Raw genomic sequence first — 26226 nt, 5'->3', positions numbered from 1 at the left:
CATAATTACTGATTATAATGACATATACTGTCTGTTTACGTGGTGCATATATTGATGTGTAAACATAAAACCATATCTGGAGAAACAAGAAACAACAAGCGCTATTTTACACTGCTCAAAACTTGGGTTTGAATAATCAGTGGCAAATCCTTTAAATATGAAAATGTACTTATAGTCTGTGAGTCAGAAGCGCCAGACTGTACTTGCAAAATTGAAACTGCCCCACTTCATAAAAAAAAGAAACTGGCATTGTAGGCTACTCTCACAGGAAACAGCCCTCATCCTCCGTAAAATGTGCTGAATATTTGAATATTTGAATATGTTCTGTAACAGTGTTGTAAATACAACTTAACCACTGATTTCTAGCTGTGTCCTGTTTTGGAAGGTCAAGCAAAGTAGTTTAGTATTCACTACGAAACACGAAGCATCTCCAAAATATGGCTGCAACCGCGAGAATAAAATGTACGCCTTCATTCTTTACGTGAACATTTGGGCGGTGTTATGCAAATCTTCCCACATTGTGATGTAGACATGTGGGGGTGTGTTTAAATGAGATGTTTAGGTAGGAGTGGTTGACTATCTCCTTGCAATCTTACAGATCTTCTTTATGCAACAAGAGCTTGTAACACTCCAAAGAGAAAGACCCCTTTAAATGAGAACTGTATTGGTTTTGAGATGATATTGATTCTTTGAGGTAGAAACTCTTTTAACATTATTTTTCAGGGTCAGCACACCATTTTATCCATTCAGAGTCATTATTTTCTCTTAAGCTTTTGAGTGGGTCTTGCTTCTCTATTTATTATTCTAAGGACAGGGGATGTTTTATTCCGACAGGATTTGGAGGGTTCTGGTGAAAGCAGATTGTTTCTCGGAGCTGGAATTTCGAAAGGTTATCATGTAAGTGTACAAAAGCATTACTACTATTATGTCATCCTCAAATTCTATTCACATATCAAGGTCCTAACCGTAATTTCCTTGAATGAGTTCATTTTCTTTGTGCAAACAAAATTTGTTTGTTGAATGGACCTAAACTGAGTTTTTTTTAAGGGGCCTCCTGGTAACCCTGGCCCACCAGGACCTCAGGTGTGTTTATCCTCAAAAATTTTAAGTATGAATTTTATTGTATTTAGTCATTTCATTATATAGAAAAAAGTAGTATTAGAATACAATTAATTTATGGCCAAACTGCTTATATTTCTATTGATTGATTAATTAATTAATTAATTCATACATTCATTCATTCCAGTTTAATGGTTAGGTGTGTTTGTGTGTGGGTAAATTAACAATATATTATATTTTAGTAATATGCCTGTTCTGTTGTTTTTTTTTTTTGTAGGGACCTCCTGGTACTGATGGAGCCCCCGGTTTGTCTGTAAAGGTTTGTCAAATTCCACTATAGTCACGCTAAATAGTTAAATATATACCTTCTAAACTCAAAATGAGTTTTATATCACAATTTTATAACAAATTTTATAGGAAGTGATCCACTGCTGGTTTAATTGTCTGTCATGTTGATGTCTGTAAAATAAATCTGACTGGCTCCTCAGTGATAGAACGTATGAATTTGGATGAAGATACCTTCATGTTCTAGGTGAAAGTTTGTGATTCCACAATGCTCTTCTCAGATGATCAGTCATGTGTTGCTTGGACAATTAATACAATCATATTTAATTAAATAATAGGAAAATAAAATAAAATGTAAGTATCACTTATTTAAATATCCTATTTTAATATAGGAAAGTGGATACACTGTTGGTTTAAATTGTTTTCTGTCATGCATTTCTATCTCAAAATGATAGCTGTCTTTTTTTAAATGTAGAAATGAGTAGAAATAAGTTAATGCATCCTATTATTTATATAAGACCTGGCTAGGCTCATATTTTTTATTTATTTTATTAAAACATATTTTTTATTGGGGGAAAAAAAGACATGGATGATAAAATGAAAATAATCAGGAGAAAATAAATTTGTATTTATATCTGTTGCTGCCATAATAAATGCCTATTTCAAATGTGGTTTACAGTATTTTCATTTCAGTAATGAAGGTGTCTATTTTTAAAACACATTCAAATTCTCACGTTTAACTATATGGTGCTTGTCAGTGGTCAAAAAGGATTTACAAAATGACTTCTGGTTTCCAATGAAAAACATTTACCGTCCGAATAGGAATGAATATGTTTCCCGATCCATGTCTCTTCTCTATCCAGGGTGAACCAGGATCGCCAGGACAGGATGGAATACCAGGATTAGCTGGTTTACCAGGTGCCAGGGTCAGTCTTTGGTTTCTTGCATTCTTGAAGTACTCTGAAAAAAGATTATACTGTATACTCCATGTTTCATAATGGTTTGAACAACTGATGAAATTCTGAATACTAAATAAGTATTTTAGCAAGTGATGGGTAAATTTTTATGCAGCGTGCAAATTATCAAAAATGACTTTAGTAGCTGTGGCACAATAAATGTTTAATGTTTTTGCTGTTGTCACCTTACTGTAAACAGGGGCCAAAGGGGGACAAGGGCAATCCAGGAGAGAAGGTATTGCATCGTTTATCTAAGAATATTTTGAGCAGTAATGTGTAGTTAGGAATAATGTGATGAATAATGCATGATGGCATTCATCTCAAGCTGAAAGCACACTGTATGAAACTAATTTCACTTTGTGTGTAGAATATGCTGTAAACTGCTGTATTAATTGTGACTTAGGGTGAGCGAGGTCGTGATGGACTGAGCATAACAGGGCCTCCTGGTCCCCCTGGCCCACCTGGACCGACCATTAACTTCCAGGATGTAAGTATAAAGTCTGGTAACCTACTTTGTTGCTATGTTTTGCTTGAGAGGCAAAAAACATAATGATTTTTTCCTCCAGTTCCTTCTTAATGATACTGCAGCCAAGTTGAACCTCACTAAGATCAGAGGACCTCCAGGCCCTATGGTACGTAAAGCAACTCACTGTTTTCCCCTGAAAAGTTTTCTAAGATGCAGCATGTTTAACATGGATAGTTCAAACGTCAGCTTTTAATCTAAATTGTGCAAGAAATGTGTCAAGGAGCAATCACAGCTCTAAGGATAAGGAAATCTTCAAGATCTTTCCCAGCCCTCAGCACAATGCTGCTAAGTCTGGCATTTCCACATGATCTGGAATGGGTTTGTTCTTTGATCATGCATCGCATCCATGTCATTGCTGATGATTTTTTGCTTGCTTCTGTATGTATGTGTGTGTGTGTGTGTGTGTGTGTGTGTGTGTGTGTGTGTGTGTGTGTGTGTGTGTGTGTGTTGTGCATGTTGCAGGGCCCTGAAGGCTTGCCTGGCAAAGCAGGATTCCCTGTAAGAATATCATTCATTTTCTGTCTACTTTATTCATTAAAACTATTTCAAGATGATCTACTGATGTTAAAGTTGTGAAGTTCATGAAGCTGTTGCTGAGTGGTCCTACGGAGTTTGCTTGACCATTGTTTTATTTAAAAGACAGACACTCTGAATAACCAAGTAAAATAAAAATGAAAAATCTTGGTTTTGCAATACTGTGAAGCAATAACATTTGCAGTCCCAATATGCATAGGTATGCAATCAATCAAGAAATGGTCAGGCAACCAAGTTGTAGACCACCTGAGATGGATTAACGTAGCTTCATAGTGGTTTTACTAGGTTCAGTCTCATCATATGATCTATCTGTGTATGAATTTGCCAGTTTACCTTTCAGTGTCATTAAATAATAATCCATAATTTGGTGGTTGGAACATTCTTCTTTCCTCAAAATTCTATGGTAAAAAAAAAAATCTTAAATGAAGATTCCACTTTCAATGAAAGTTCAATCATTTCCTTTGTTTCATCGATACACTCACAATGGCAGTGAATAAAATGTTTGGAGTATTAAAAAGCAGAAATATGAAGCTACTAAACCTATAGAAGCACTTATCAATTATTCTGCATTCCATCTGTAATGAGTTGTATAGATGGTTTACAGTGTTGTGTTGATGTGGCAATGAAAAGTGGATATAAACCGAATGAATAAATGAATCCATTTTGCTAATTAGCCCCATTCACATCCATTGTAAGTACCTTACTGTAACCTTGAGTTTTGCTTCTTTTTTTTTAAACAGAAAGAATAAAATTTTTCTGGTAATTAAAATTGCCTCTGGCTAAGCTGAACTTATTCTTTTAAATTCGTTTTATTGATTTTGTGTAGAGCTTTTAATGGGCTTACTCTGGTGTTTGGGTTTATAAAATGGCAAACAAACCGTTATAACAGGGGAAGTAACTTGACTGAATGTTTTAATGCTCAGGGCCCAAGAGGACCAAAAGGTGAAATTGGGTTTCCTGGCATTCAAGGACCTCCAGGACTGAAGGTATGGGTTTAAAACGTGATCAGAAATAACCTGTTGCAAATAATGCAGCACAAATTCTGCCATCATTGCCTCACAACTGATATGACAAATTTCCTAATGAGGGCTCATTTTATTTTCAAGTATTCATAAATCTGAATGCTGTCTTTACCACTGTAATTTAGCTGTCACATCTGATTACTTAATGTAAAGGTGCTCTAAGCTATTTTGAATAGCACACATAAAATGTTCTTTCCAACTCAGAGATCACTGAAATAGGTCTCCTGAGGACTAAGTCTGTGACAGCCCAGAGACACTGCCAAAGAGAGTCCCACGCTCTCCCTTATGTGTTCAGGCTGGCAGAACCTAGTTAAATAGCTGAAATTGCTTACTGCACCTTGCTTACAGGAAGTAGATGTTTCACCCATTGCATATACAGTATATGACATACTACATTAGAGCTACTTGGTCGAGATTGCCATAAAGCAATGTACATTTCATGGAATATCATTTGTTGTATTGTCTGATAGGGAGAAAAGGGGGAGCCAGGTGTATCTATAGCTGCTGATGGCTCTGTAATAACAGGCCTGAAAGGACCCAGAGGACCGAAGGGAATGAAGGTTGAACCAACTACTTTTGATCTTGAACTTTTTGTTGTTCCTTAATGGTCTGACATTGACATCGTTGTACTTTGCAGGGAGACATCGGCCCTTCTGGACGGCCTGGGATATTGGTAAGAAGGGGGGGGGGGGCATTCCCCCGGTGGGAAAAAAAAAGACCATCATCCCTACTAACCATTCTCTTTAGATTAATGATGTTGTGTATTATGTAATATTTATTGTGCAAATTAAAGGTTAAAATCTCTACTTATGATAATTTGCAAGCTAAATAATGGTGATTGGCAAATCAGAAATCGGTACTGTTGTCAGGGAATAAGATCTCGAAATCCAGTTGCAAGTGAAGTGCAATTTATTTGTATCAAACCGTAAACATAAAGCCAAACAAATGGTCAGATGTAATCACGCAGGTGAGCATGTCTCAGAGGCACGGAGACTGTGAGGCACTAACACGGTCCAACACAGACAGAGAAATCCAGCAACAACTCCGTAGTATCCACAACGGTAGATAATCCAAGGCAGGAAGTGAAGCAGGAAACACAGACAATGGGGAAACACACAGAAATGACAGGCATGAAAAAACAACGGTCTAACAACATGCACTGCAAACGCAAGACAGATAAAGGCAGGAGAAAATGCACTACAGATGCTGCCACGATGACAACAACATGCAGACAAGCAGGAATGAACACACATACCCATGAACCGTGAAAACTGTAACAAGCTAAAGCAAGTTTCCATCATTTTTCATGCAAAATGGTTCAAGCGCAACTTTTAATGTTCTTTAAATAGAAGACAACAGACGGTATTATTTTTCCTTGATTAGAATTTAAACACATTCCACTGACATGATGTCATTGTGCTGTATGTGTGACGATAGGAGATCTGGCGAGAACCGACTTTGCAAAAAACAAACAAAAACATATCTTGAGAGTCCAGGGCCTGTTTTACTAAGGAGGTTCAACCAACTCTGAGTTTAAACTTAAACTCTGAGTTGACTTACCCTGAAATGGGAAACTCTGGGTTTTCGGTTACAGAACAGCTGAAATGAGTTGGTTTAATCAACTCTACATTGACTGACTCTGAGGTAAGCGTGTGCTATAAACATCGCAACTATAAAAAGCCATTATCAATGGAGCGCCGATATTACGATTCACCATGGCAACAGCTCCCGCCAAAAAGCCGTCTGCATACTTCAAACTCGATACAGATGTAATTCTTATCAGTGTTATAATATCACAGGTGAAAACTGCCAGAACGTTAGATTAATGAACTGATACCTAATCATTTTATGGTATCTCATGGGCAAAAAAAAATATATATAAAAAATAATAATATTAATAATATTTTAAATGCATTTTTCTTATTTTACAAATGATCTGCCAATAGAGTAAGAAAAATAAGGCAGTGGCTATTTACACTAAGTGGAATTAATATACTTTCTTAGTGATAGATCCTATTTACATTAGGCTAAGTGAAAAGTAGCTCTAGATGCTATTTACAGAAAAAATGTAGTGAAAATCGTGATATATTCTATTTACCATGTAAAAGTAGCAGTTCTTTGCAACAGGCTAAGTGTAAACAATAATTAGATGATAGTTATACTGTATACTGGCAGATACATGTGCACCTCAGTATTGTTATACATTAACAGGATGCAATAATAACAGATTGTAAGTTATTATATTTATTACAATTATTATTATATTATACACTCGTTAGGCACTTTACTTCCACTTTTAGACCATTTTGTTCATTTTTATTGAAAATAAATTCTAATGTAACATGTGATGGGAAAAGTGAGAAGAATGAGCTCGGCAAAAGCCGGACTCTAACCCAATCAATAGTGTTACAAGGCTATTTTCCGTGCCCAAAACATTACTGCCTACACCATTGAAGCCGTTATTCACATGTGTCATTTTTTAACCTTATGTATCAATGGAGGGCGAGCTACAGTAGATTTGCACTTAGTAATAGACACTCAGAATAATTTTGTTTCCATTTGCATTAAGATTATTTTTATTACCACACTGGCATATAATTTTACTTAAGTAAAATGCACTTAATTTAGATCCCCCCCAGGAAATAAGACTAAGTATCTTATATCATTTTCTTCATCAATCAATCTTTATTTTTATTCTTTATATGTGTAATTTGGGGGGGGGGGGGGTTAAAAGAATGGTCTTTTTCCAACGTGCATTAATGAAGTGTTTAAAAAAGGGGAGGTGACCGAAAGAAACTCTGGGTTTATCCAAGAAAACCTGAACCCCAGAAGTGTTCCCTGCGCGATGAAGCCCATTAGAAAGCAGTTAGAATGCCTTGTAATTCAAGCAATGAAAGAAAAAATAGCCATGTATGAGTTTTTTTGTTTTATATTAACTGAACAAGCAAAGTATTTTTCTCAATATTAGCACATAAATATGCCAATAATTTTATACAACAGTGTAGAGCAACAAGGTGTTTTTATTCCTTGAATTAATCTGTTTTTGAACGAATCATTTGAACCAGTTATTCAGCGGTCCATTCACTTCATTCAACATGAATCAGCCGTTTTGAACGAATAGTCTGATTCGAATTATTCAATAAATAATTTATTAAAACAAGGATTTGCTGCCAACTACGGGTGGTTTTATTGTCACCTTATTTATCCATGACAGTCTTAAACCAGCCAAGGTGCCAGCACAAAGCACATCCAGCAAAATATTGTTTAATTAGCAGTACTGACCCGAATTCCTCAATTTCAGGCCCCAGAATGGGGGGGGCTTAAAAATAATAGTTGTTTAATAAGGCAAATTTTTCATTAAATAAAAACCTTTTTAGACAAATTTTGTGATGATTATTTAAACAAACCCTAACCTTTTTTTTTACAGTTCAACCGATGAGAATATGTATGTTTATCTTTAATCTTTAGGGGCCGATTGGACCACCTGGGCAAAAGGGAGAATATGGACTTCCTGGTCGACCGGTAAAAAATAAATAAAACAATGTGTCTGTTTATTTACAGTCTCACTATCTCATGCTTATTTCCATTAACTCCCTTAAATTTATTTCAGGGCAGGGCTGGAATAGCTGGAAGGAAAGGGGACAAGGGAGATTCCAGTGGCCCCCCTGTAAGTTTTTTTTTTTTTTCTTTGTGACATGATGCTTCCATTATGTTTCATGTCTTCATCTAATTAGATAAAATGGCTTACCTGTATTCAAGGGTCCGCCGGGACCACCTGGACCTCCAGGGCCACCAGGACGAGTAATTGGTCTCAATGGAGTAAGTTTATCTTCTTAACAGATTTGCAGCATATGGAAATTAAATTGAGCATCAAAGTGTCCTTTAACCTATGATGCAATTTTCACAAAAGTCATGAAATAATTCTGCTCTAAAGACAGTTTTCCCAGTTCCTCCTAGACCACACTGCAAAATACCAGTAAGTTAATGAGTGAAATTCTCTTATTGGTGGTTTGGCTTCGGGTGCGGCGCATGTCCTTCTGGCTCAGCTCCTCCCCTAATACACTAGCCCCGCCTACATTGCTTTCTAAGGTGCTTTTGGATTGGGTTCATGGTCTTAAAAACAGCATAGAAAAGTTTGATTTGAAAACAGATCTAAATTAAATTTTACTAAAGGGAATATTTTATTTATTTTTATATCTGAATAATGCCTGCGTTATGCTTTTATTTGCAAATTAAGGAATGTGTGTCCATGGTTTTTAACCCAGTATCTCATCTCATCTGAGGCACTCTCCTAAGCTCACCAAAGCATGTTGCATGAGCTCTAACATTTGTTGGGCTCAGCAGTGTAGCATCATGGTATTATGGTATTTTTCATGGTGTGTACGTTTTAAAATGCCACACTAACATAACCGTTTACTCCTGAATATGCTGACATTAGCCAGCCTGGATTAATTTCCTTTTTAATATTTCGTATCATCACTTCTGTTATGTCCAAAATATTGTCAAATTTTATAAAAATAAATAATTTGTCTTACAGGTCAACAACAACAATTCACAACAAGGTATAAGTAGCAGATCTAAAATATAGCAGCTTTTTCAACTATTTTTTTTACATAATATTTTATATTTCATTATATTTTTCCAATTGAAACAGGCAGTGGAAGAGCATCATTAGGAGTCAAAGGGGACAAGGGTGATGTGGGAAATCCTGGGTTGCCAGGAACTGCAGGTATAATAAAAATGCCTTATTTTGGGAAATTACCTATAAAACTGCATTGTAATTGATTATGTAATTGACTGTGAAACTATAATTGATTGATTAAATTACCTAATTTAATGTTGGTTTTTAAGGTTCTTAATGGTTTTGCACTTAGCATATTTAAGGAGTACATAAATCAAATAACAGGAAGGAACATGATTGTTATATACCACTGATAAGAAGTACTTTTAGCCTGTTTTCTTTTGCCTTAAAGGAACCCGTGGAATAGACTCATGTCACAATTAAAATGTATAAAATTATCATTGTGGTTTATCTTTCTTTTTTTTTTTTTTTCACCAATGTGCCGTCGGACTACAGATTAAAATTGGTCACTCTGGCTAGATCTGGCACATTTTGCATTGATTTTTGTGTATTATGAATATAAACAAATTTGCATTACGTGTTTATATGGCACTGACAGACAGTCCAGTGACTAAACCTGAACAATGATCTTTGTTTTCTTTCTTCACAGTGCCTTTGTTTCCTCATGGTCATGTGGTAAGCACTTGTTCAGTATCTCACATATAATTGAAAAATACCTTAAGCATTTGTGTAGATTCTGTAATCACACTTAAAACTTAAAATGGACAAAAATTTGCACAAACTCTTGTTTAATGGTGCATTCATGCTATGCCACAATCAGAGCTGTCCTCTGAGCTGTTGACAGTGTTGAGTGTGTGTCTCTTAAGGGTGCTAAAGGTGATGATGGCTACAAGGGGCAAAAGGGAGAAAAAGGGGATCCTGGTTTGCCTGGCTCACCGGGGCTGCCTGGGAGGCCAGGCCTTGTGGTGAGTCATCTGAAAAAAGACATAAACTGAGACTATCCTTCTTATGATACAGTACATTTTATTAAGTGAAAGTGTGTCTTTTCACATTCCAGCCCCAATGTGACGCTTTGTGTTTTAGGGACCGAAAGGTGACTCTATTGTTGGTCCTCCTGGAGACACTGGTCCCTCGGGCCCTCCAGGACTGCCTGGCTATGGAATTCCAGGACCACAGGGGCCACCAGGACCTCCTGGACCACCAGGCACTCCATCTGCATATGGCTCTGGTAACAACAAATAACTACTTTATCATGACTGCAAAAATATAACTTTTCGTAACTTTAAATGGTTAGGCAGAGCGCATTCTTAAACAGAGTCATTTTGAGGAACTTTATAAGGGCTTAAAACTTCTTATCGACAACTTAATAATGCACCAAAATTCTGTTTTAAAATGAACAGTTCCAGTCCTTGATTCTGATTGGTTGAGCCGTGGTCAAAGCTGTTGTAAATTACACTAAAAAAATACACCTTTGTTTACTTCTGTGTCTTGCCCGGACACCGCTTTGTTGAAACCACAACTGTTTCTGAGGATCTATATTGTCTGGTGGAAGAATACTGTTTTTATTTATATTATTACACATTATTTGCTTGGTTTTGTTCTGTGAAACCTTATTATGTATATGGAATAACCATTTTATAAAAGCAATAAGCCCAGTGAAGCCATGGTTTAGAGTGAATTTATAACAGCTAAGGGGATTTTATAATGCCCCCTAGGTGTTATAAATTCACTGTAAACCATGGCCTCTTGGGGCTTATTGCTTTATTTCACTTGTTTCTGTCTCAGCTGCAAGTCTCCCTGGACCTCCAGGTCCTCAAGGACCGCCTGGTGCTCCTGGCAATGGAAACCCTGTAAGTTAAAAGGGACGAAACTCAGCAAGCTCATAAAAGGATAAATGCGCCTTGCATTTTTTTTATTTGTCTAGTTAATGACTGCTTACTTTGCCACCCAGGTGAGAACATATAAAAACATTCAGACCTTGATAAGAGAGACCAATCAGGCTGCGGAAGGGACTCTGGCATATGTTATAGACAAGAGTGAACTGTATATCAGGGTACGAGGGGGCTGGAAGAAAGTAGAGGTATCTACTCTTTACATTTCTCTTAAAAACCAAATTAAAAGAGCAACTTAGCTCCTTGTTGTCTGCCTATTCAAATGTTTTCTGATGTGTAACTGTGTTGTTAGCTAGGAGAGCTAATCCCAGTTCCTCAAGACAGTTCCTCGTCTGCTTTGTCACAAGGCCTGAGCAGACCCAGCGACCGCAGTGTACCTAGAGTTACTAGCCAGGTTCGTTATGAGTCATACATATACTGCAGTCTGGATATGTACCAATATTCAAATTTTGGGATATACCGATAAACTGGTCATTATTACACAGATAACTAATACACAGCTGATAATAAAATCCTATGCTATTTTAAAATCAGTCATTTTAAATGGTACAAGTGAGTTTAGGCATTGCAACAGTTTAATATACAGTATAAAGAAAATTTACATTTTAAATTCAGTGCTATTTTAGTATAATTTGTATATTATCATTGCATTAATAAATGTTTTGAATTAGCTCTTATTTTTGTAATTTGAGTTTTATTCTAATTTTGGTTTATTGTTATTTTTTAATGCTATTTTGTCATTTTTATTAGGTTTTTATTCTGTTTAGCTTTAAATGATTTCAGTTATTTTTTTCTTCATCTAATATTTACATTTTAACTTGTTTGTATTAGTTTTCTTTTAAGTTAATAATATACATTCTGTTCGAGATTTGCTGAAGATTAAATATATTGTTTTTAAATTAACTTTTTAAGTAAACTTCAAGGAAATGATTATAGAAAGGTTAATCAAACTGATTAAATATTGAATATCGTAATCATAAATGACAAAATATCTGTCCGATATCTGGTACCGATATCCCCAGTATGGTCTTAAAATCTTTGTTCGTTTACTGCCATTCATCAAAACCAAGAGAATTGTTACAGTATTCTAGAATCAAACTCTAATTTCATTTAGAATGTTGTATACTGTATCTTAATATCTGATGTGAATATCTAATGTTTATGTCAGGAGTTGAAGAGCTTACAGCCGGACTACCATGTTTTTCTACAGAATTCGCACTCAGTGCCAGCAGTAAGGGTTGCTTATAACCTTGTTGCTTTCTAAATAATTGATATGAAAAAGTGAGCGCTTTGACATGATCTTTGACCTTTGATCTTCTCAGTTGCACCTGGTGGCACTCAATGCCCCACTCAGAGGGGACATGCATGGAATCCGAGGGGCAGATTATCAGTGTTTCCAGCAAGCCCGTGCCAGGGGCCTGACATCCACTTACAGAGCTTTCCTCTCCTCTCACCTACAAGACATTTCCAGCATCGTCAGGAAAGGGGACCGCTTCAGCTTGCCAGTGGTGAACCTTAAAGTATGTAAAGGAGCTTGCCTGCAACAGTAGATTTTAATCAAGTGTTTTTGGTCAGTGAGCTCTCAATACATGTAGTTTGCCTAGGTTTAGCTGTCTAAATTTAGCTTCTTGTGTTTCCCTCTCTAGGGAGATGTGCTTTTCAGCAGCTGGATGGCTATGTTCTCTGGCGACGGGGCTGTTTTTGATCCACTTACACCGATTTATTCCTTTGATGGACAAAATGTCATGACAGATGAAGCTTGGTAAATAGCTTTTTTCCTTTGTGTGTTAAATTAATTTGTCTGCTAACACTTTGAGTAAGGTTCTAAATGCTACAGTATTAATTAGGTACATTTCAATGAACAATCAAAGAATATGTCACAGCAGTTATTAATCTTAGTCACCCTATTTTCTGAAAATTAAGCACTAGGTCAATGTCACATTGGTGTATAAGTCACATTTTAATGTCACATTTGGAAATAATGTAAATGTAAATTTCAGTGTTATATTTACTGCCGTTATTTTTAGATACGAATTCAAAAATGTAACTTATATTCTGAAAAATATACACATCTACATTTCTACATATATTTTAACCAGAGCAGGGCAAGTTAAAGTGTTATTAACGAGTTAATGCATTAATTGATTAAAGCTGATAATTAACTTTCTCTGCACAGTGGAGTGCATTGTTTTGTTAACTTTGTGGTTTATTATTTTGAGTCATATGGGACGCAGTAATACACGGCCCTCTCACAATATATTGTTTTACACATCTATCTCTGTAGTCCATTAATCGCAGAAAATCATGTGATTAATCACGATTTTAAAACAATTAATCGGTGCCCAACACTAATTTTAACATTTCAAGTTATCTAAATTAATGTTATTTCTTATATTATGAACAAATGTGAATTAATAAATTGCATGTTACTAGGCCTCAGAAACTGGAAAAATGTGACTTATATTCTGAAAAATACACATTTCTACATTTCTATATATTTTAACCTTTCAAGTTATCTACATTAATATTATTTCTTATAATATGAACAAGCATGAATTAATAAATTGTATATTACTCTGACTCAACACCTCAGAAACTGGAAACAATTTATACATTTCTACATTTCTACAGTACATCGATTTTAACCTTTCAGGTTAATCAAATTTAATATTATTTCTTATATTATTAACAAACCTGAATTAACATATGGTATGTTATTATGACTCAAGGCCTCATAAAGTGGTGTGGCACGGCTCGAATAACGCGGGCATCCGAATGACAACTAGCTACTGTGAGGCCTGGCGGACGGGTGACATGGCGGTGACGGGACAGGTGTCTCTTCTGCAGACCGGCAGACTGCTGGGGCAACACACGCGTAGCTGCTCAAACCACTTCATTGTGCTTTGCATTGAGAACAGCTACATCCAGAACCCTGGAAAGAACTAGACAGCTGACAATTTTAAAGTAAAGTAATGCAGATGTAGCGAGCTGCAGTGGCTGGGATAATATCCAATCTACTCTTTTATTAGGGAGAGAGCTCCTATGAGAAGTTACAAGCCAGGGGAAATGGCACTGCAATCATGTTGTTTCACTTCTTCTCTGAGCATGATGTAAATATGTATAAATCACCCACTGATACTGTTCAATCAACGACCCACCGAGTTCTATTAGAATACCAAAGAATACCTCACCCAGACATCAACAAGCAAGAGTAGATCTATTGTATGAATTCACTGCATTGCTCTGTGCCTTCTCAGATGACATTAGCCCCTCCTCACAATAACTAATACAGAGGTTTTGTGTGTGTGTGTGTGTGTGTTTGTGTGTGTGTTACTGTGTGTTTAATGTATTAACTACCAATTTGTAAACACAAATGTTGATAGATAAAAGATGCTTATTTTTAATCAGATTAAATGCCAATATTTAGACATCTGTATTTGGATATGCTGTGTTCATATGAGGGAGTTTCGGAAGTTTTTAAATGCACTGTATTAATAATTTCTTGTTTTGTTTTAGTTTTCACACCCACAAAGCTCCTTTTCGTGAACTTGCATTTACACTAGTATTTAAGAAAGGCAAAAAGTCTAATTTGTTATGTAAAAGCAGCACATAAAACTAAAAACGTACAGAGGCCACAACCACATTATAACTCTTCACTGTTTAATCTTTCTATGACATTTAGAAAGACGTACTAGAAAGTCAGTAACAGCGTTGTTTATCTTCTAGTATGAAACAGTAATAAAGAATTCCCCTTTTTTATTATTTGAATGGTGCTCAGTGAATAAATGTTTTGTTTTATACAGTAAGTGTGCTTGTCTTTTGTTATTGTAGTTTAGAACAATACACACAAACATTTAGAAAGGATTAGAAACTATATATATATATATATATATATATATATATAGACACATTGTGGAGATTTTCTTAAGATTCAATGTACCTGTCTCTTCTCAAAGTAAATAGGACTATGTACAACATTCAAACGTTTTGGGTCTGCACAATTTTTTCAATATTTTTGAAAGAAATCTCTCATGTTCACAAGGCTGAATGTTTCTGATCAGAAATACAGTAAGAATGTGAAATATTGTTACAATTTAAAATAACTGTTTTCTATATGAATATATTTAAAAATGTAATGTATTCCTGTGTTGGTAAAGCTGTATTTTCAGCAGCAATTACTCCAGTCTTCAGGGTCACATAATCTGTCACGAATCATTCTAATGTTGAATTTTTGTGGATTCTTTGATGAATAGAAATTTCTATAGCATTATATGTCTACTGACACTTTAATCAATTTAAAGCTTAATAAATGCATTGATTTCTTTTAAAACTAAATCTTACTGAACCCCCACTTTTGGTAGATATCAGGTCACAAGGGGGCAGAGTGGAGATGCATAAAGCAGGATATGTGGTTGAAGAAAAAACTAAATGTACAGTATAATGATTTTAACAAGATTTAGTGCAAAGCTTGACACAGATAATATTTTACGGTTACTTTTTGCAATGCAGCCTCACTTCCAAGTTTATCTAAAATGCATCTAAACAACTTTTAACGTAGTCTTAATAATAAATCATCATTGGCCTCTTTCTTTTGCATCACATCATGTCATTACCTCTGTTTTGTACATCAGCAGCACAGTCTAATACAGATAGTTCAATTCCACTCTGACCAACAGGAAAGAGACGTTTGCTGCAGTCCACTAACTGCAGATAATAGCTTCTCATCAATCTCTTCCTTCAGGCTGTGTGTCTGGCCTGGCTCATTTCACTCAGAGGTCATATAGTTCTTTCACTTCTGGCCATATAGAGACTCAGTATGTTGACAATAATGATTCAAACCCTTTTTATTTCCTATTTTATGTGTCATGGAAGCACAAATGTTGAATCTAAAGCAGCACATGCATCACAAAAAAATGCATTTAGACTGTGAATGCTGCACAGAGACACCCTAAGGGCTTTCATACAGGAAATATAATTGCATGTTATTATATTATGTAAATGTGGAGACCAAAACCATCTAAGGGATGTTGTTGTTTTCTCAGCTGCGTAGCCTATGTACAATTCCTTCCATGATTATGTCATGATCTCTCTGATCACAAGAACTGCATTTGGGACGATAAGATCAATTTCCAAACAACATTCACGGGACAGATTCGCAGTAGTTTTGAAGCACAGCTGAACTCCCCTGCTGAACTGAGGAAGGGTGAACTTGTGGGTGGGGCATATTTCTCCGCGCTGACCAATCAGAACGCTCTCTTTTTCGAAGCAAAGACCTGACTACATGAATGTGTGAGAAAAAACTGACCAGTCCTAAAGAATGATCTCTACCACGATGGACGTGGGAACATTACTTAGTCGCTCGATATTGCTGGCTTTACTCATACTTACGGTGACCCAGGAGGCGCGAGGTAAGTCTTGGGACTGTAACACCTCGTAGTTTCCCCTCGTTTTACATTTCTCAAGTTCTATTCGTTTCCTTTTTTCAGAATACTAGTTCACTAGGTGTGTTCAAATATGGCGCAGGTCATAGGAAGGTGCGCTGGCATGAGAGTTTATTGATTTTCGTGCTGTGACATCGGTCACATCCACAACAGTTAGCGAGCGGTATCTGACGGGGAGATGAGATGGAGTGGCTCGCGCATGCAATCGGAGCACCGCGCGAGGTTTGGATATCGCGACACAGTATTCTATTTACCATACTTCAAAGCTCCCGTTAATTTATAACAACCTGTAGATCAAATGTTCAGTCATCTGAAACTGTTGACTAGATTTGCTTTCATTCTCGATCAGCAGTTTACCTTCAGTCAGTTTCCATTAAACATCTGTTTCGCACGTGTTTTGTGGCGATAGACGTTTTTCATAATATGACGTTTAAAAACTCCCTGTCGACTCATTTATCAATTCAAAATGTTTTAGGGCAAAGCCCAGACAGGTTCTTATTAATTTCCGATACGCACGAGTGACATCAAAGTCTGCATTTCAATGCATCTGCCATCAAGTTACAGGGCTCTCAAGTTTTGAACTGAGTTCAGAGTGAGATTTTGCCCGCGGTCGCGATGTCGGCAGGGGTTTGATGGGGACGGGTGTCTGATCTCATAAATGACACATATTCTTACAAATAAAATAATATTTATTTAATTCAGCATTTATTTGTGTGTGTGTGTGAGAGAGAGAGAGAGAAAAAATGGTCAGTGCTGTTTATAGTAGGTGTTGGTAGCTGGTTTTGAGGCCAGGGGTTGGTGGCTCCCATTTGAATCACTGTGGTTCCAGGCCAGCCATTTTTCACAGTTCCATCAAGTGCTAAACTGTTCCTGGTTTTGGTCTTGTTTAATCCCACCATGGAGAAAACCCTCTCAGCATAGGTATTTGAATGAGCAAGCACTAACACTAATGCAGCTATTTTAGAAATCCTCCCTGCTTATGTCCCTCACACCTTGATGGACACAGGAGTTATCTTGTCTGCAGACTAAGCACCAGTAAAAAGAGCTGGTGGTTCCCATTGTGATGAATGGCGATCGGGTTGACCACTCCTTCTTAAAGGAACACCTACAGGTGGCTGCTCTACATAACCCTCTCTTTTTCCCTGTTTCCAGTGGGTTCTCCACTGTTTCCTCTATGGTCCTCCACAGTCTCTTCCATGCACCCATCCTCTACTGGCACCCTAACTCCCTCCCCTACTGTATTCTCCACTGCCTCCTCCTCTGACCTAGCCACCTTTTTAGGGAGCTGGGCCCGCATTCATAAAGATTCTAAGAATCCTCTCAGAAAACTCTTAATTTAGCTTAAAAACTTTTACGTAGGAGTCTTAGCTTAAAAGCGATTCGGGACCGATCTGAGAGCAACTCTGAGTAAGGAAAAGACAAAAACGTTTATCTTAGTGAGGAGGCGGGGTTGAACCGGTTGCTATGTATGACACAATCTTTTGAAGACTCTGATTGGCTGGTTGTCCAAGAAGGAAAAAAAAAGAGTGATTTTAAGTATAGGGTCTATTCTAATCCTCACTTTAAATTTACATGCGTAATTTTTCCTATTTGACCGTTCTCTCTCTCTCTCTCTCTCACACACACACACACACACACACACACACACATTATATGTGTGTATATGAATTCTATTTTTTTATTTACCATGCTTTTAATTTCCTATAAGGTATTTGATTGGCTTAGAATGATAAAAATTGTTCCACTCTTTCCAATTACAGTGATTGCCGTCCTATGTAAGTGGCGGTTTGAGTGTTGGTTTTAATGTATCAAACATGGAATCAAAGCCAAGAAGAGCGAGAAAGCCAATCTGGACAGAGGAACAGTGTTTACTGTTAGCCCAGTTAGTGGATGAACACAAGGCCATTCTTAAAGGAAAATTCAGACACAGCAAGGGACAAGAAGCAGACATGGGAGCGTATAGGACAAACTATTAACGGTTCATTCCCCCTGCTTGTGTTCACCTATAAGCCTGCTATATTCATAAATGCAGTTTTTAGAGCCTGCAAGGTGGGAATCTCCAGTGGAAACTAAATGAACTGTGACACAATAAGATGTTCTGAAAGTGCTGTAATTGTTTGTGTGATCACTCTGCTTACAGAAGGTTGTGACAGACCCAAATCATCACTATTGCATTGTTGCATGTTCCCAGTTGCCAAATATCGTAATGTAGTGATTACTTTAATTTATATATTAAATTATATTATATTAAATTATTATATAATCTATACCGTCTTATTAACTCATTGTCATCCATTGTCTGCAACACATTTCTTCTGCCTCTTCATCTTTCTGCCATTTTCTCCTCTGCTAAAGAAACTCTTAAGCCTCTTAAAAGTCCTCGTCTGTGCTCATAACAAATTTTACCTTAAGACCTCTTTTAAGGGATAAGATGCTTTCTGAATTAATTTTTTCTTTACTAGGATTTTTTTCTTTAATTTTAAAAGTAAACGCCCACATTTCTAAGAATTTTCTTAGAATTTTGTCACTAGGAACTACTTTTTGCATTAAGATTCTTTATGAATACGGGCCCAGATCTTTTAGAACAAAGCATGAAAGATTGCTCCTTTGCCTCTTCCCTGACATCTTTGAAATAGACGAATGCAATAATCAATATTATACATTGGATAAAATATAATGAAATAGCCTAGGCAAAACGTTTTGAAAATGGGGACCAGGATGAGGTGCAGTAAAAATAAAAGGAAAGAAAAATTTTTTTTTTTTAAACTATTATGGATACTGCCATACAAGTATTATGGATAGGCCTATTATAGAAGTCTCTTATATAAAACTGTCAGAGTAGCCCCGCATCCTCTTCAACGTGTAACTTTGGCAATAAAAAAATAATAGTGGGCTAATAATAGGCACAAAAGCTACGGCCGACCACGTATAATGGCCAAAATTGCGTGCGTGTCGGGGTCATAATAACCATCAGACCAAAACATATCTTAGACTGTTTTTAAAAAATGTTAAATTAATATATTGATAAAAAAAAACATATAGTGAAAATCTGTGTCATTGTCTTGACAAGTCTGTAACCGTAACGTTACCTACTTCAGCGAGCGTCTGGATCTGTGTTGCGCACGAGCCTGTAAAAATCTTACCCGGATACAGCAATGCTATTTTCTGATTGGCTGATCGGTAGCTATATTTTTTTTATTCGATTAGCAGGTGCGTGTCAGGGCCTTCGGGGAACTCACTTGATTCCTCTACGTTACCTGTTTCACTGTTTAAAAAAATAGCGCCGCAACTTGGTGGGCGTTGTCCTCGTAATGTCTCTGCGTGAGAAATACAAGGTGTGGCGTGTGAGCGTGTGAACGGGTTGAAATGCGTGAGTCTCACGCCCAATGCGTGAGACTTGAGAGCCCTGAGTTATATGGACTGATAGTAAACCTGTTTTACATGTTTACTTGAGGTGTAATAACATATCGGACTATTTCTGTACCTTACCAATATCACAGGGTATTCTTAACATGCGATACAGAACATCAGTTCTGAGATAGCTGATATATTCCATCCATTATTTTTTGTTAAGTACATTTAATATGATTGAACGTCTATGGATGCAACAGTTTGTTTGATTAGAGGCGTTTTCTCAGTACACGCATCTGTCGTGGATACAAATGACACTTCATGCAATTTCAAATCCTCACAGCAATGATTTCAAGGAAAACAACAAGTCCCATTGAGATAATTTGGTGATATATGACGAGATAACATGACGAGGCTTGTTTGTATTTTGACTAGAAAAGCAGCTACATTACTTTTTACACAAACAAATGCCTTTTATGTTTTTCACTCATTAAGAGCATACGTTTTTTCATTGTTTAATGGCATTTCAATTATTCATGTGCATTCAGCTATCAAGCCAAAGCACAGCTTTCTTATTGTCATTCAGATTGTACCTAAATACAAATTAAATTATTGCTTAATGACATTTTTGAATGTAAAATGTGCCAAAAAGCTTAAAGGGTAAGTTCACCCTTAAGTTCAGACCTCAAAGCATCTTAGGTGTATATGACTTTCTTCTTTCAGACGAATCCAATCTGAGTTACATTAAAAATTATCCTTGCACTTCCCAGCTTTAGAATGGGAGTAGGTGGGTGTTTTTTGTTTTCCCAAAGTGCAGAAGAGAGAACAAAACAAAATGCTGGTCACGAGTAAGAAGTACAAAACAAGGATTTGTAAAGAAAACTTTCAATATAAGCCAAGAGGAAACTGGTTTTCTTTTGCTAAAGTAAGGAAATGTTGCTTCCTTTGCTCCTGTAAACAAACTTGTGAGACTAGCATATTATCACAGGCTTGTGCACTGTGCATACAGTACATCCCACATAACAGGGCTCCAGACTGTTTTTACTAGGAGCACTGAAACCTTTTAGGATCACAAGCAGAAAATTTAGGGGCATACCTTAAATCAGCTTGCAATGCAATCATTCACATATTTTCCCCATTTTAACTGTATTACTGATAAGTTATTTGATATCTTTAATATAATGTATATATAAAATGACTATTGTTTTTTTTTCGTGATTGTTTAATTTAGAAATATAAAGGAAAAAGTATAAATGAATGACTAATAAGCCAATAACTGCTCCTCTGCTGCCATCTACAGGTTATAATGGTGATTTCAGGTATTTTTTTAATTTTACGTTAAAGGTCCCATTTTTCATGCTTTTTTGAAGCATTGACAATCTTAGTGCGAATCCGGCATTAAACTGATTGAGATTGAGGGTGCGGTCCTCAGCAAAATGTGCTGCACATAGTTTTACATGTGGATTATAATTTTCGGGAACCGAGTTAAACAAAAATTGTAACCATTGATCTCGAAGTACAGCGTCCCTGGGAAGCCCAAACAAAGGTGATTGGACTCCAAGATGAAAATAACAGCATTTCGACGACATGGGGACAAACACATACGCAATTGTTCCTCTTCTCCGTCGGAACGCACCAAGACCACACCCCCTTTTTTGTGTATTCATGTGGGCGGAGGTTAGTCAAAAAACTGTTTAAGTGACGTCACTGCAGGAACTACGGGGATCTAGTCCAAACGGGTCGTTCGTTGTAGGCAAATTTTGGTCATCCCATTGAACATAACGTTCAAGTTAGATCATTTAGTACTGTTATCATTTGTGTGAAATGCTTTTAAGTCATTGAAAATTGATTGCATTTCTCTCTCAAAAGGCTGTACAAAACCTGAAATGATAATAATAATGTAATAATGTAATAACATTCAACTATTTCTGCCACAACACCATGGTTACAGTAAGTGTTACTGCTTATGGTTTTTTACGTCAGCGCTGTATGATCTGTTTATAACAGAGATTCTGTGCAGAATGTGAATGCATCTCACTAGATCTCACAGCAACCTTTATTCATTGTGCTGCAAATTCAAACACTTTTCACTTGAACTTTTTTTTAATCTTCTCTTTTGCATCTAAGTGATGCTGCGACCTGCCGCTGCCAAGATTTGTGCTAGCTTTCTCTCTCTATTGGCATTGGGGGTGGAACGATACAGAAATGTTGCGGTTCGGTACGTACCTCTGTTCGGGGTCACGGTTCGATACGATTTCAATACAACAGAAAAATATATATACTACGATCAGTTTCTTTTCATTTATTTCAAATATACAGTAGTAAAAATAATAATAATAATTCCACCTAGATGTGAAAGTACTAATATTATTATGTCATGTTAAATATATAATCTGCAGTACATATATACATACAAGAAATACATTCTTGAAATATATTTGATTTAGTTTACAGATAAACAAGGGGGGAAAAAAACTATTTATGCTGAGTTTCAGTTCAATTCTGTGACAGGCTTAATTTGTTCACAGAAAGAACACTCAAATGGCAGAAAGCCACATCCTAATTGTTTTCTTTATTTTACAAAAGCACAGAATTTTGTTTTAATTGTGAGTGTACAAAAATAAAAGCAGACCTTTATACAGTGATGCATTATTAATAAGACAATAAGTGTTTAAAGTTGATTCCGATGGTATAAGGAAACAGTTGAAGTGATTGCGTTGGCACGCACGCATGCATGCACACAGACACACACACAGACACAGAAAACACATCAGTTCCAGCATTGCTAACTTGACAGCACAGTTGGTACTTTATCGAAATAAAATACAGTGAACCGAACATCAGCACGCACGCCTCTGTGTCACCATTGGAACTGAAGTACAAAGCCTATAATTTACATAATAAATAAAAGTTTAGCATTCAGATAGTAAATATAGAAACATTAAATATTTGGATTTGTGCCGAATGAGATAAGTAGGATACATGAGCACAAAGCTCCTTTTCTCAAACAGTTGAATGCATAAGCCTTTAAAGTATACTCCTTTGCCAGTCTGTGAGAAACGCATTCAGAATCAATGTATCTCTTTGATACAAATTAAAATGTATTGTCTTTGTCTATTTATGTGTCATGTGTAATCATTATAAAGTACATGATGGACCACATTAAATCACACACATCTAAAGATTTGTCTTTGTGAGAGACCCTGTTATGAAAGCTGCATTCATATCTGCTCTGGAAGATTATGTTCTAACAACACTACATGAATGGGTTTTGATTACCCCAAACCCATAGGCGGTCTGAAACACATGAGCCACATCGTAGTTCTATTGCTGCTCTCTTGTACCTCAATTATATTTGAGAGCCAGTGAGTTTTTATTCCTGTTTAAACATTGAAAGATACATTGATGTAAAAAGGGTCCCCTTAATAAAATTCAATCACAAGTGGTCTAATACACATGTACCAAATGTAAGCAGTAATGTATGGTGTTAAAATGATGCCTAAAAGATTTGCATGTGCATGGTAAGATTTGTGAAAGTGTACACAAGCGTAAATACATTTTGCATTCGCAAGTGTATATTTGTAAAATTGTAAATCACGTTTCTAGTGCAAGAAAAAAAGATTTACACTTTTACTGTGTTTTTTTTTGTAAGTGTAGTTCATGTATTATGAAACTGCAACCTTATGCTTAGGCAAAATAGATATGATCTTTAATCTTCTGACTTCCATTTTTCCACACTTACACTTTTGGGACTGTTGTTTCGCCCAAATACAGCTAAAAGCATTGTTAGCCAGCATTTTGCAAGCGAAAACATTCGTATCCAGAACTGGAAAACGGACTGACCATGTAAAATCAGTGTGTGTGTGTGTGTGTGTGTGTGTAAAAAATAAACTGTTGCAAATGACTAAATTACTTCTTGTGTGCATGGGGCAAAATGCTCCCCAAATAACCTGATGTATTTATGCAACTTTGCACTTGCACTTTTGGCACGATTCTCTCACTGATTTCAGATGTGCAAGCGTGAGTGGGAGGTGGGACATTCTTCTTGCAGCTAATCAAATGAGGCTCTTGCTGACTCTCGATTGACTCTTATCTGATTGGTTCAGTAAACACTCCAGACGCGAGAACACAAATCTTTATCTTCATTTGACTCAGCATCATTAGTATTGCCGGAATTTTATTGTTAATGCACACATATTGAAGAAGTGTATTAAATAATACAATATATTAATAAAACAAAAAAGCATGACCCTTTATAAGCTGTGATCAGATCACTCAGATGGCCTCATGTATAAAACTTTGCGTAAATTTCATCTAAGTATGCGTATGCAGTTGCAGATTTTGAATAAATGTTTTCAAATGTATAAAAATGTAGTGTATGCCACAAATTGCACAAAATACACTTCATAAATCCATGTGGGAGATTTTGTGCACAAGCTTTATTTCTTACTCCAAAATACCAGAAATTATCATATAGGGAGCTTGCAACAGCTCTTTTTGCATCACATCTGCATATAATTTTCATATGCATGTTGCCATCCATACACAGGATACTGTGTATTGATACAGTTGAAAGTTGCCTTTGCCAATTCAATTCCTCTGCTAAAAAAATATATTTTCTTAATCAGTATTTGAAAATCCATAAAACAAGACTCAAAATGGGATGAAATGTTATTTTTGAGAGATATCTTAATAGATTAGACCTTTTATTGTTCTTATACTATAGCAGATTGTTTTTCCTTTGTTAATGGAGTTTTGCTCTAAGAATGTTTAGATATGTCCTGTTAACAAAATCACTGATGCAGATTATTTGGAGTATTAAAAAGTCATTTTAGACTGAAATGTAAAAAAATTAAATGTGCACAGCATAATTCACTAGGGTCACATGGGTTATCTTTGTTATCAGGATTCGGTGGGACAGTCCTCTGTTTTCTGGGTATTTCAGTCTGGTTTTGTCCTTGCCTCTATTAGCACACCTGCATGGGACAGATCAGTGCATGGGCATCAGAGTCAATCACAAACTAATGGTCCGTTTGACTACCAAATGTGTCTGGCAGTGTCTGTCATTATACAGTCTTGCCAGGCCAACTCTCACAAGTCGAGTGCACATCAGAGACTAGTCTTTATTTAAATGTTTTCTTTAACTCTGTAATAAGATTTCTGAATTTAGAACCCACAGGAATTGAAAGTTGTAGGATCCGAGAAATCCATTAAATACACACCATCCAGACTAAAATCCCATGGGAAACATCTTACAAAACAGCACATCCATCACCAGTCTTCACTTTTTCAAACATAACATTTTAATGCCTTTTCAATTGTTTATATGAATTGCATGTAAAGTTATTTGAGCACAGATTTTTATTTGAAATGTGTGTAAATGTAAAGAACGTCTTACTCATTTTCTTTGGATTGTTTCTACACCTCCAGAGTTACCAAAATGCTTTTACATACACAAGGTCTAGAGGGTGCAGACAGTACACATATTTTTTACTCCCAAGTTTATTTGTATATTTATTCATTTTTTATATCCTTAGTGGGGGAAATAATGTATGCAGTTTTTGGTGCCCTGGGATCAGGTCTCCGGTGTAAACAAGACCTTTGTAGATACTAGAATCATTTTTGGACTGACATTAGGACAGTTGCAGTAACTCTCTAATTATATTTTCTGAGTTTCTTTATTTAGACTGAAGATTTCTGAGTCAGTCCAAGGAACTCATGTCGTGTCCTACTCATTCAGGAAATTTGACCATTTTTTCCTCTTCTTTTTTCCCAAGCCCCTCCCTCTGGGTTAGGAATTCTTTTTTGAGCTAAAGACACACCGCAGTTAAAAGATTAATGAGTAACCTCTGTGGACACTGCCACTGATGGACAGATGTGAACCTTTGCTAAGAGAAAGACATACAGTAGAGAGCCGAGGTTGGTTTGTGGTTTACAGAGAGATCCGTGCATGCCTGAGCATATTCTCTCATGTGGAAATAGCAGAGGGTCAACGTGGATGTTTAAAGAGCAGGTTATTGACTTTAGACAACAGAAAATAAACTGAAATTGAATTCCCAGGAAACATTTCAGTCAACAAATTAACAGCCAATGATTAACAACCAATACATGTGCTCCCTCAGATTTTTGAGCCAAGTGGATATTGAATGCAGCTTCCAAAAGACAAAAATAATTGTGTATATTTGATACAATCACACCGGTGTGATTATAACGCTTCAGCATGTCATACCAGCTGCAAAAGTCAAATCTGCGTTCGCTGGCTGACACTGAACCAGAGACAGACGCGTTTTTACAGCACTGTGCATTAACCAATCACACACAATGCTGTTGAGCTTATGAATGCAATGACCAATCAGATGTGTTTTCTTCATTCACTGACTGTCTGAATAGACTACCTCTTTCTGGCCAAATCTCTTGTCAGAAACGAGAAAGTGCAAATTTGTGTACAAATCTGTAGGATATTAATTTCATAGTGTAAACAGCTTCAGTGATTTTAATGGGGAGTTTTCGAGAGTGCTTGAACTAGAATGTCAGTGAAAATGTTCTTTGATAAAATGTAAATGTTCTTTTGCTCACTT

General features: G+C 36.4%; 2 protein-coding genes across 6 annotated transcripts in view; both read left to right on the top strand.

Moving 5' to 3' along the window:
- Positions 1-14662, top strand: part of LOC113045878 (collagen alpha-1(XVIII) chain) — a 43622-nt gene extending 28960 nt beyond the window's left edge. For 4 of the 5 annotated variants that reach the window (XM_026206594.1, XM_026206593.1, XM_026206592.1 and 1 more), the window contains exons 17-43: positions 835-897; positions 1048-1083; positions 1337-1378; positions 2208-2270; positions 2500-2535; positions 2704-2787; positions 2867-2932; positions 3289-3324; positions 4284-4346; positions 4853-4942; positions 5020-5055; positions 7851-7904; positions 7993-8049; positions 8142-8201; positions 8317-8358; positions 8920-8944; positions 9037-9111; positions 9614-9639; positions 9831-9929; positions 10048-10192; positions 10750-10814; positions 10916-11044; positions 11149-11250; positions 12025-12087; positions 12179-12376; positions 12503-12618; positions 13586-14662. In XM_026206594.1, coding sequence (XP_026062379.1) covers positions 835-897; positions 1048-1083; positions 1337-1378; positions 2208-2270; positions 2500-2535; positions 2704-2787; positions 2867-2932; positions 3289-3324; positions 4284-4346; positions 4853-4942; positions 5020-5055; positions 7851-7904; positions 7993-8049; positions 8142-8201; positions 8317-8358; positions 8920-8944; positions 9037-9111; positions 9614-9639; positions 9831-9929; positions 10048-10192; positions 10750-10814; positions 10916-11044; positions 11149-11250; positions 12025-12087; positions 12179-12376; positions 12503-12618; positions 13586-13802 — 2088 coding nt within the window. In that variant the 3' untranslated portion in view covers positions 13803-14662. The remainder of the gene's footprint in view (positions 1-834; positions 898-1047; positions 1084-1336; positions 1379-2207; positions 2271-2499; positions 2536-2703; positions 2788-2866; positions 2933-3288; positions 3325-4283; positions 4347-4852; positions 4943-5019; positions 5056-7850; positions 7905-7992; positions 8050-8141; positions 8202-8316; positions 8359-8919; positions 8945-9036; positions 9112-9613; positions 9640-9830; positions 9930-10047; positions 10193-10749; positions 10815-10915; positions 11045-11148; positions 11251-12024; positions 12088-12178; positions 12377-12502; positions 12619-13585) is intronic. The other variant, XM_026206596.1, reaches the window with a different exon arrangement.
- A 1467-nt stretch (positions 14663-16129) lies between these two features.
- The window catches only part of LOC113045877 (TGF-beta receptor type-1-like), a 37321-nt gene continuing 27224 nt past the window's right edge, over positions 16130-26226 (top strand). The window contains exon 1 of the mRNA XM_026206591.1: positions 16130-16264. Coding sequence (XP_026062376.1) covers positions 16174-16264 — 91 coding nt within the window. The 5' untranslated portion in view covers positions 16130-16173. The remainder of the gene's footprint in view (positions 16265-26226) is intronic.

This window comes from Carassius auratus, chromosome 27 (genome assembly GCF_003368295.1).
Source record: "Carassius auratus strain Wakin chromosome 27, ASM336829v1, whole genome shotgun sequence".
In the NCBI taxonomy this organism is placed as follows: Eukaryota; Metazoa; Chordata; class Actinopteri; order Cypriniformes; family Cyprinidae; genus Carassius; species Carassius auratus.
Note: the sequence above shows the minus strand (reverse complement) of the source record. Positions and strands in the feature narration are given on the sequence as shown.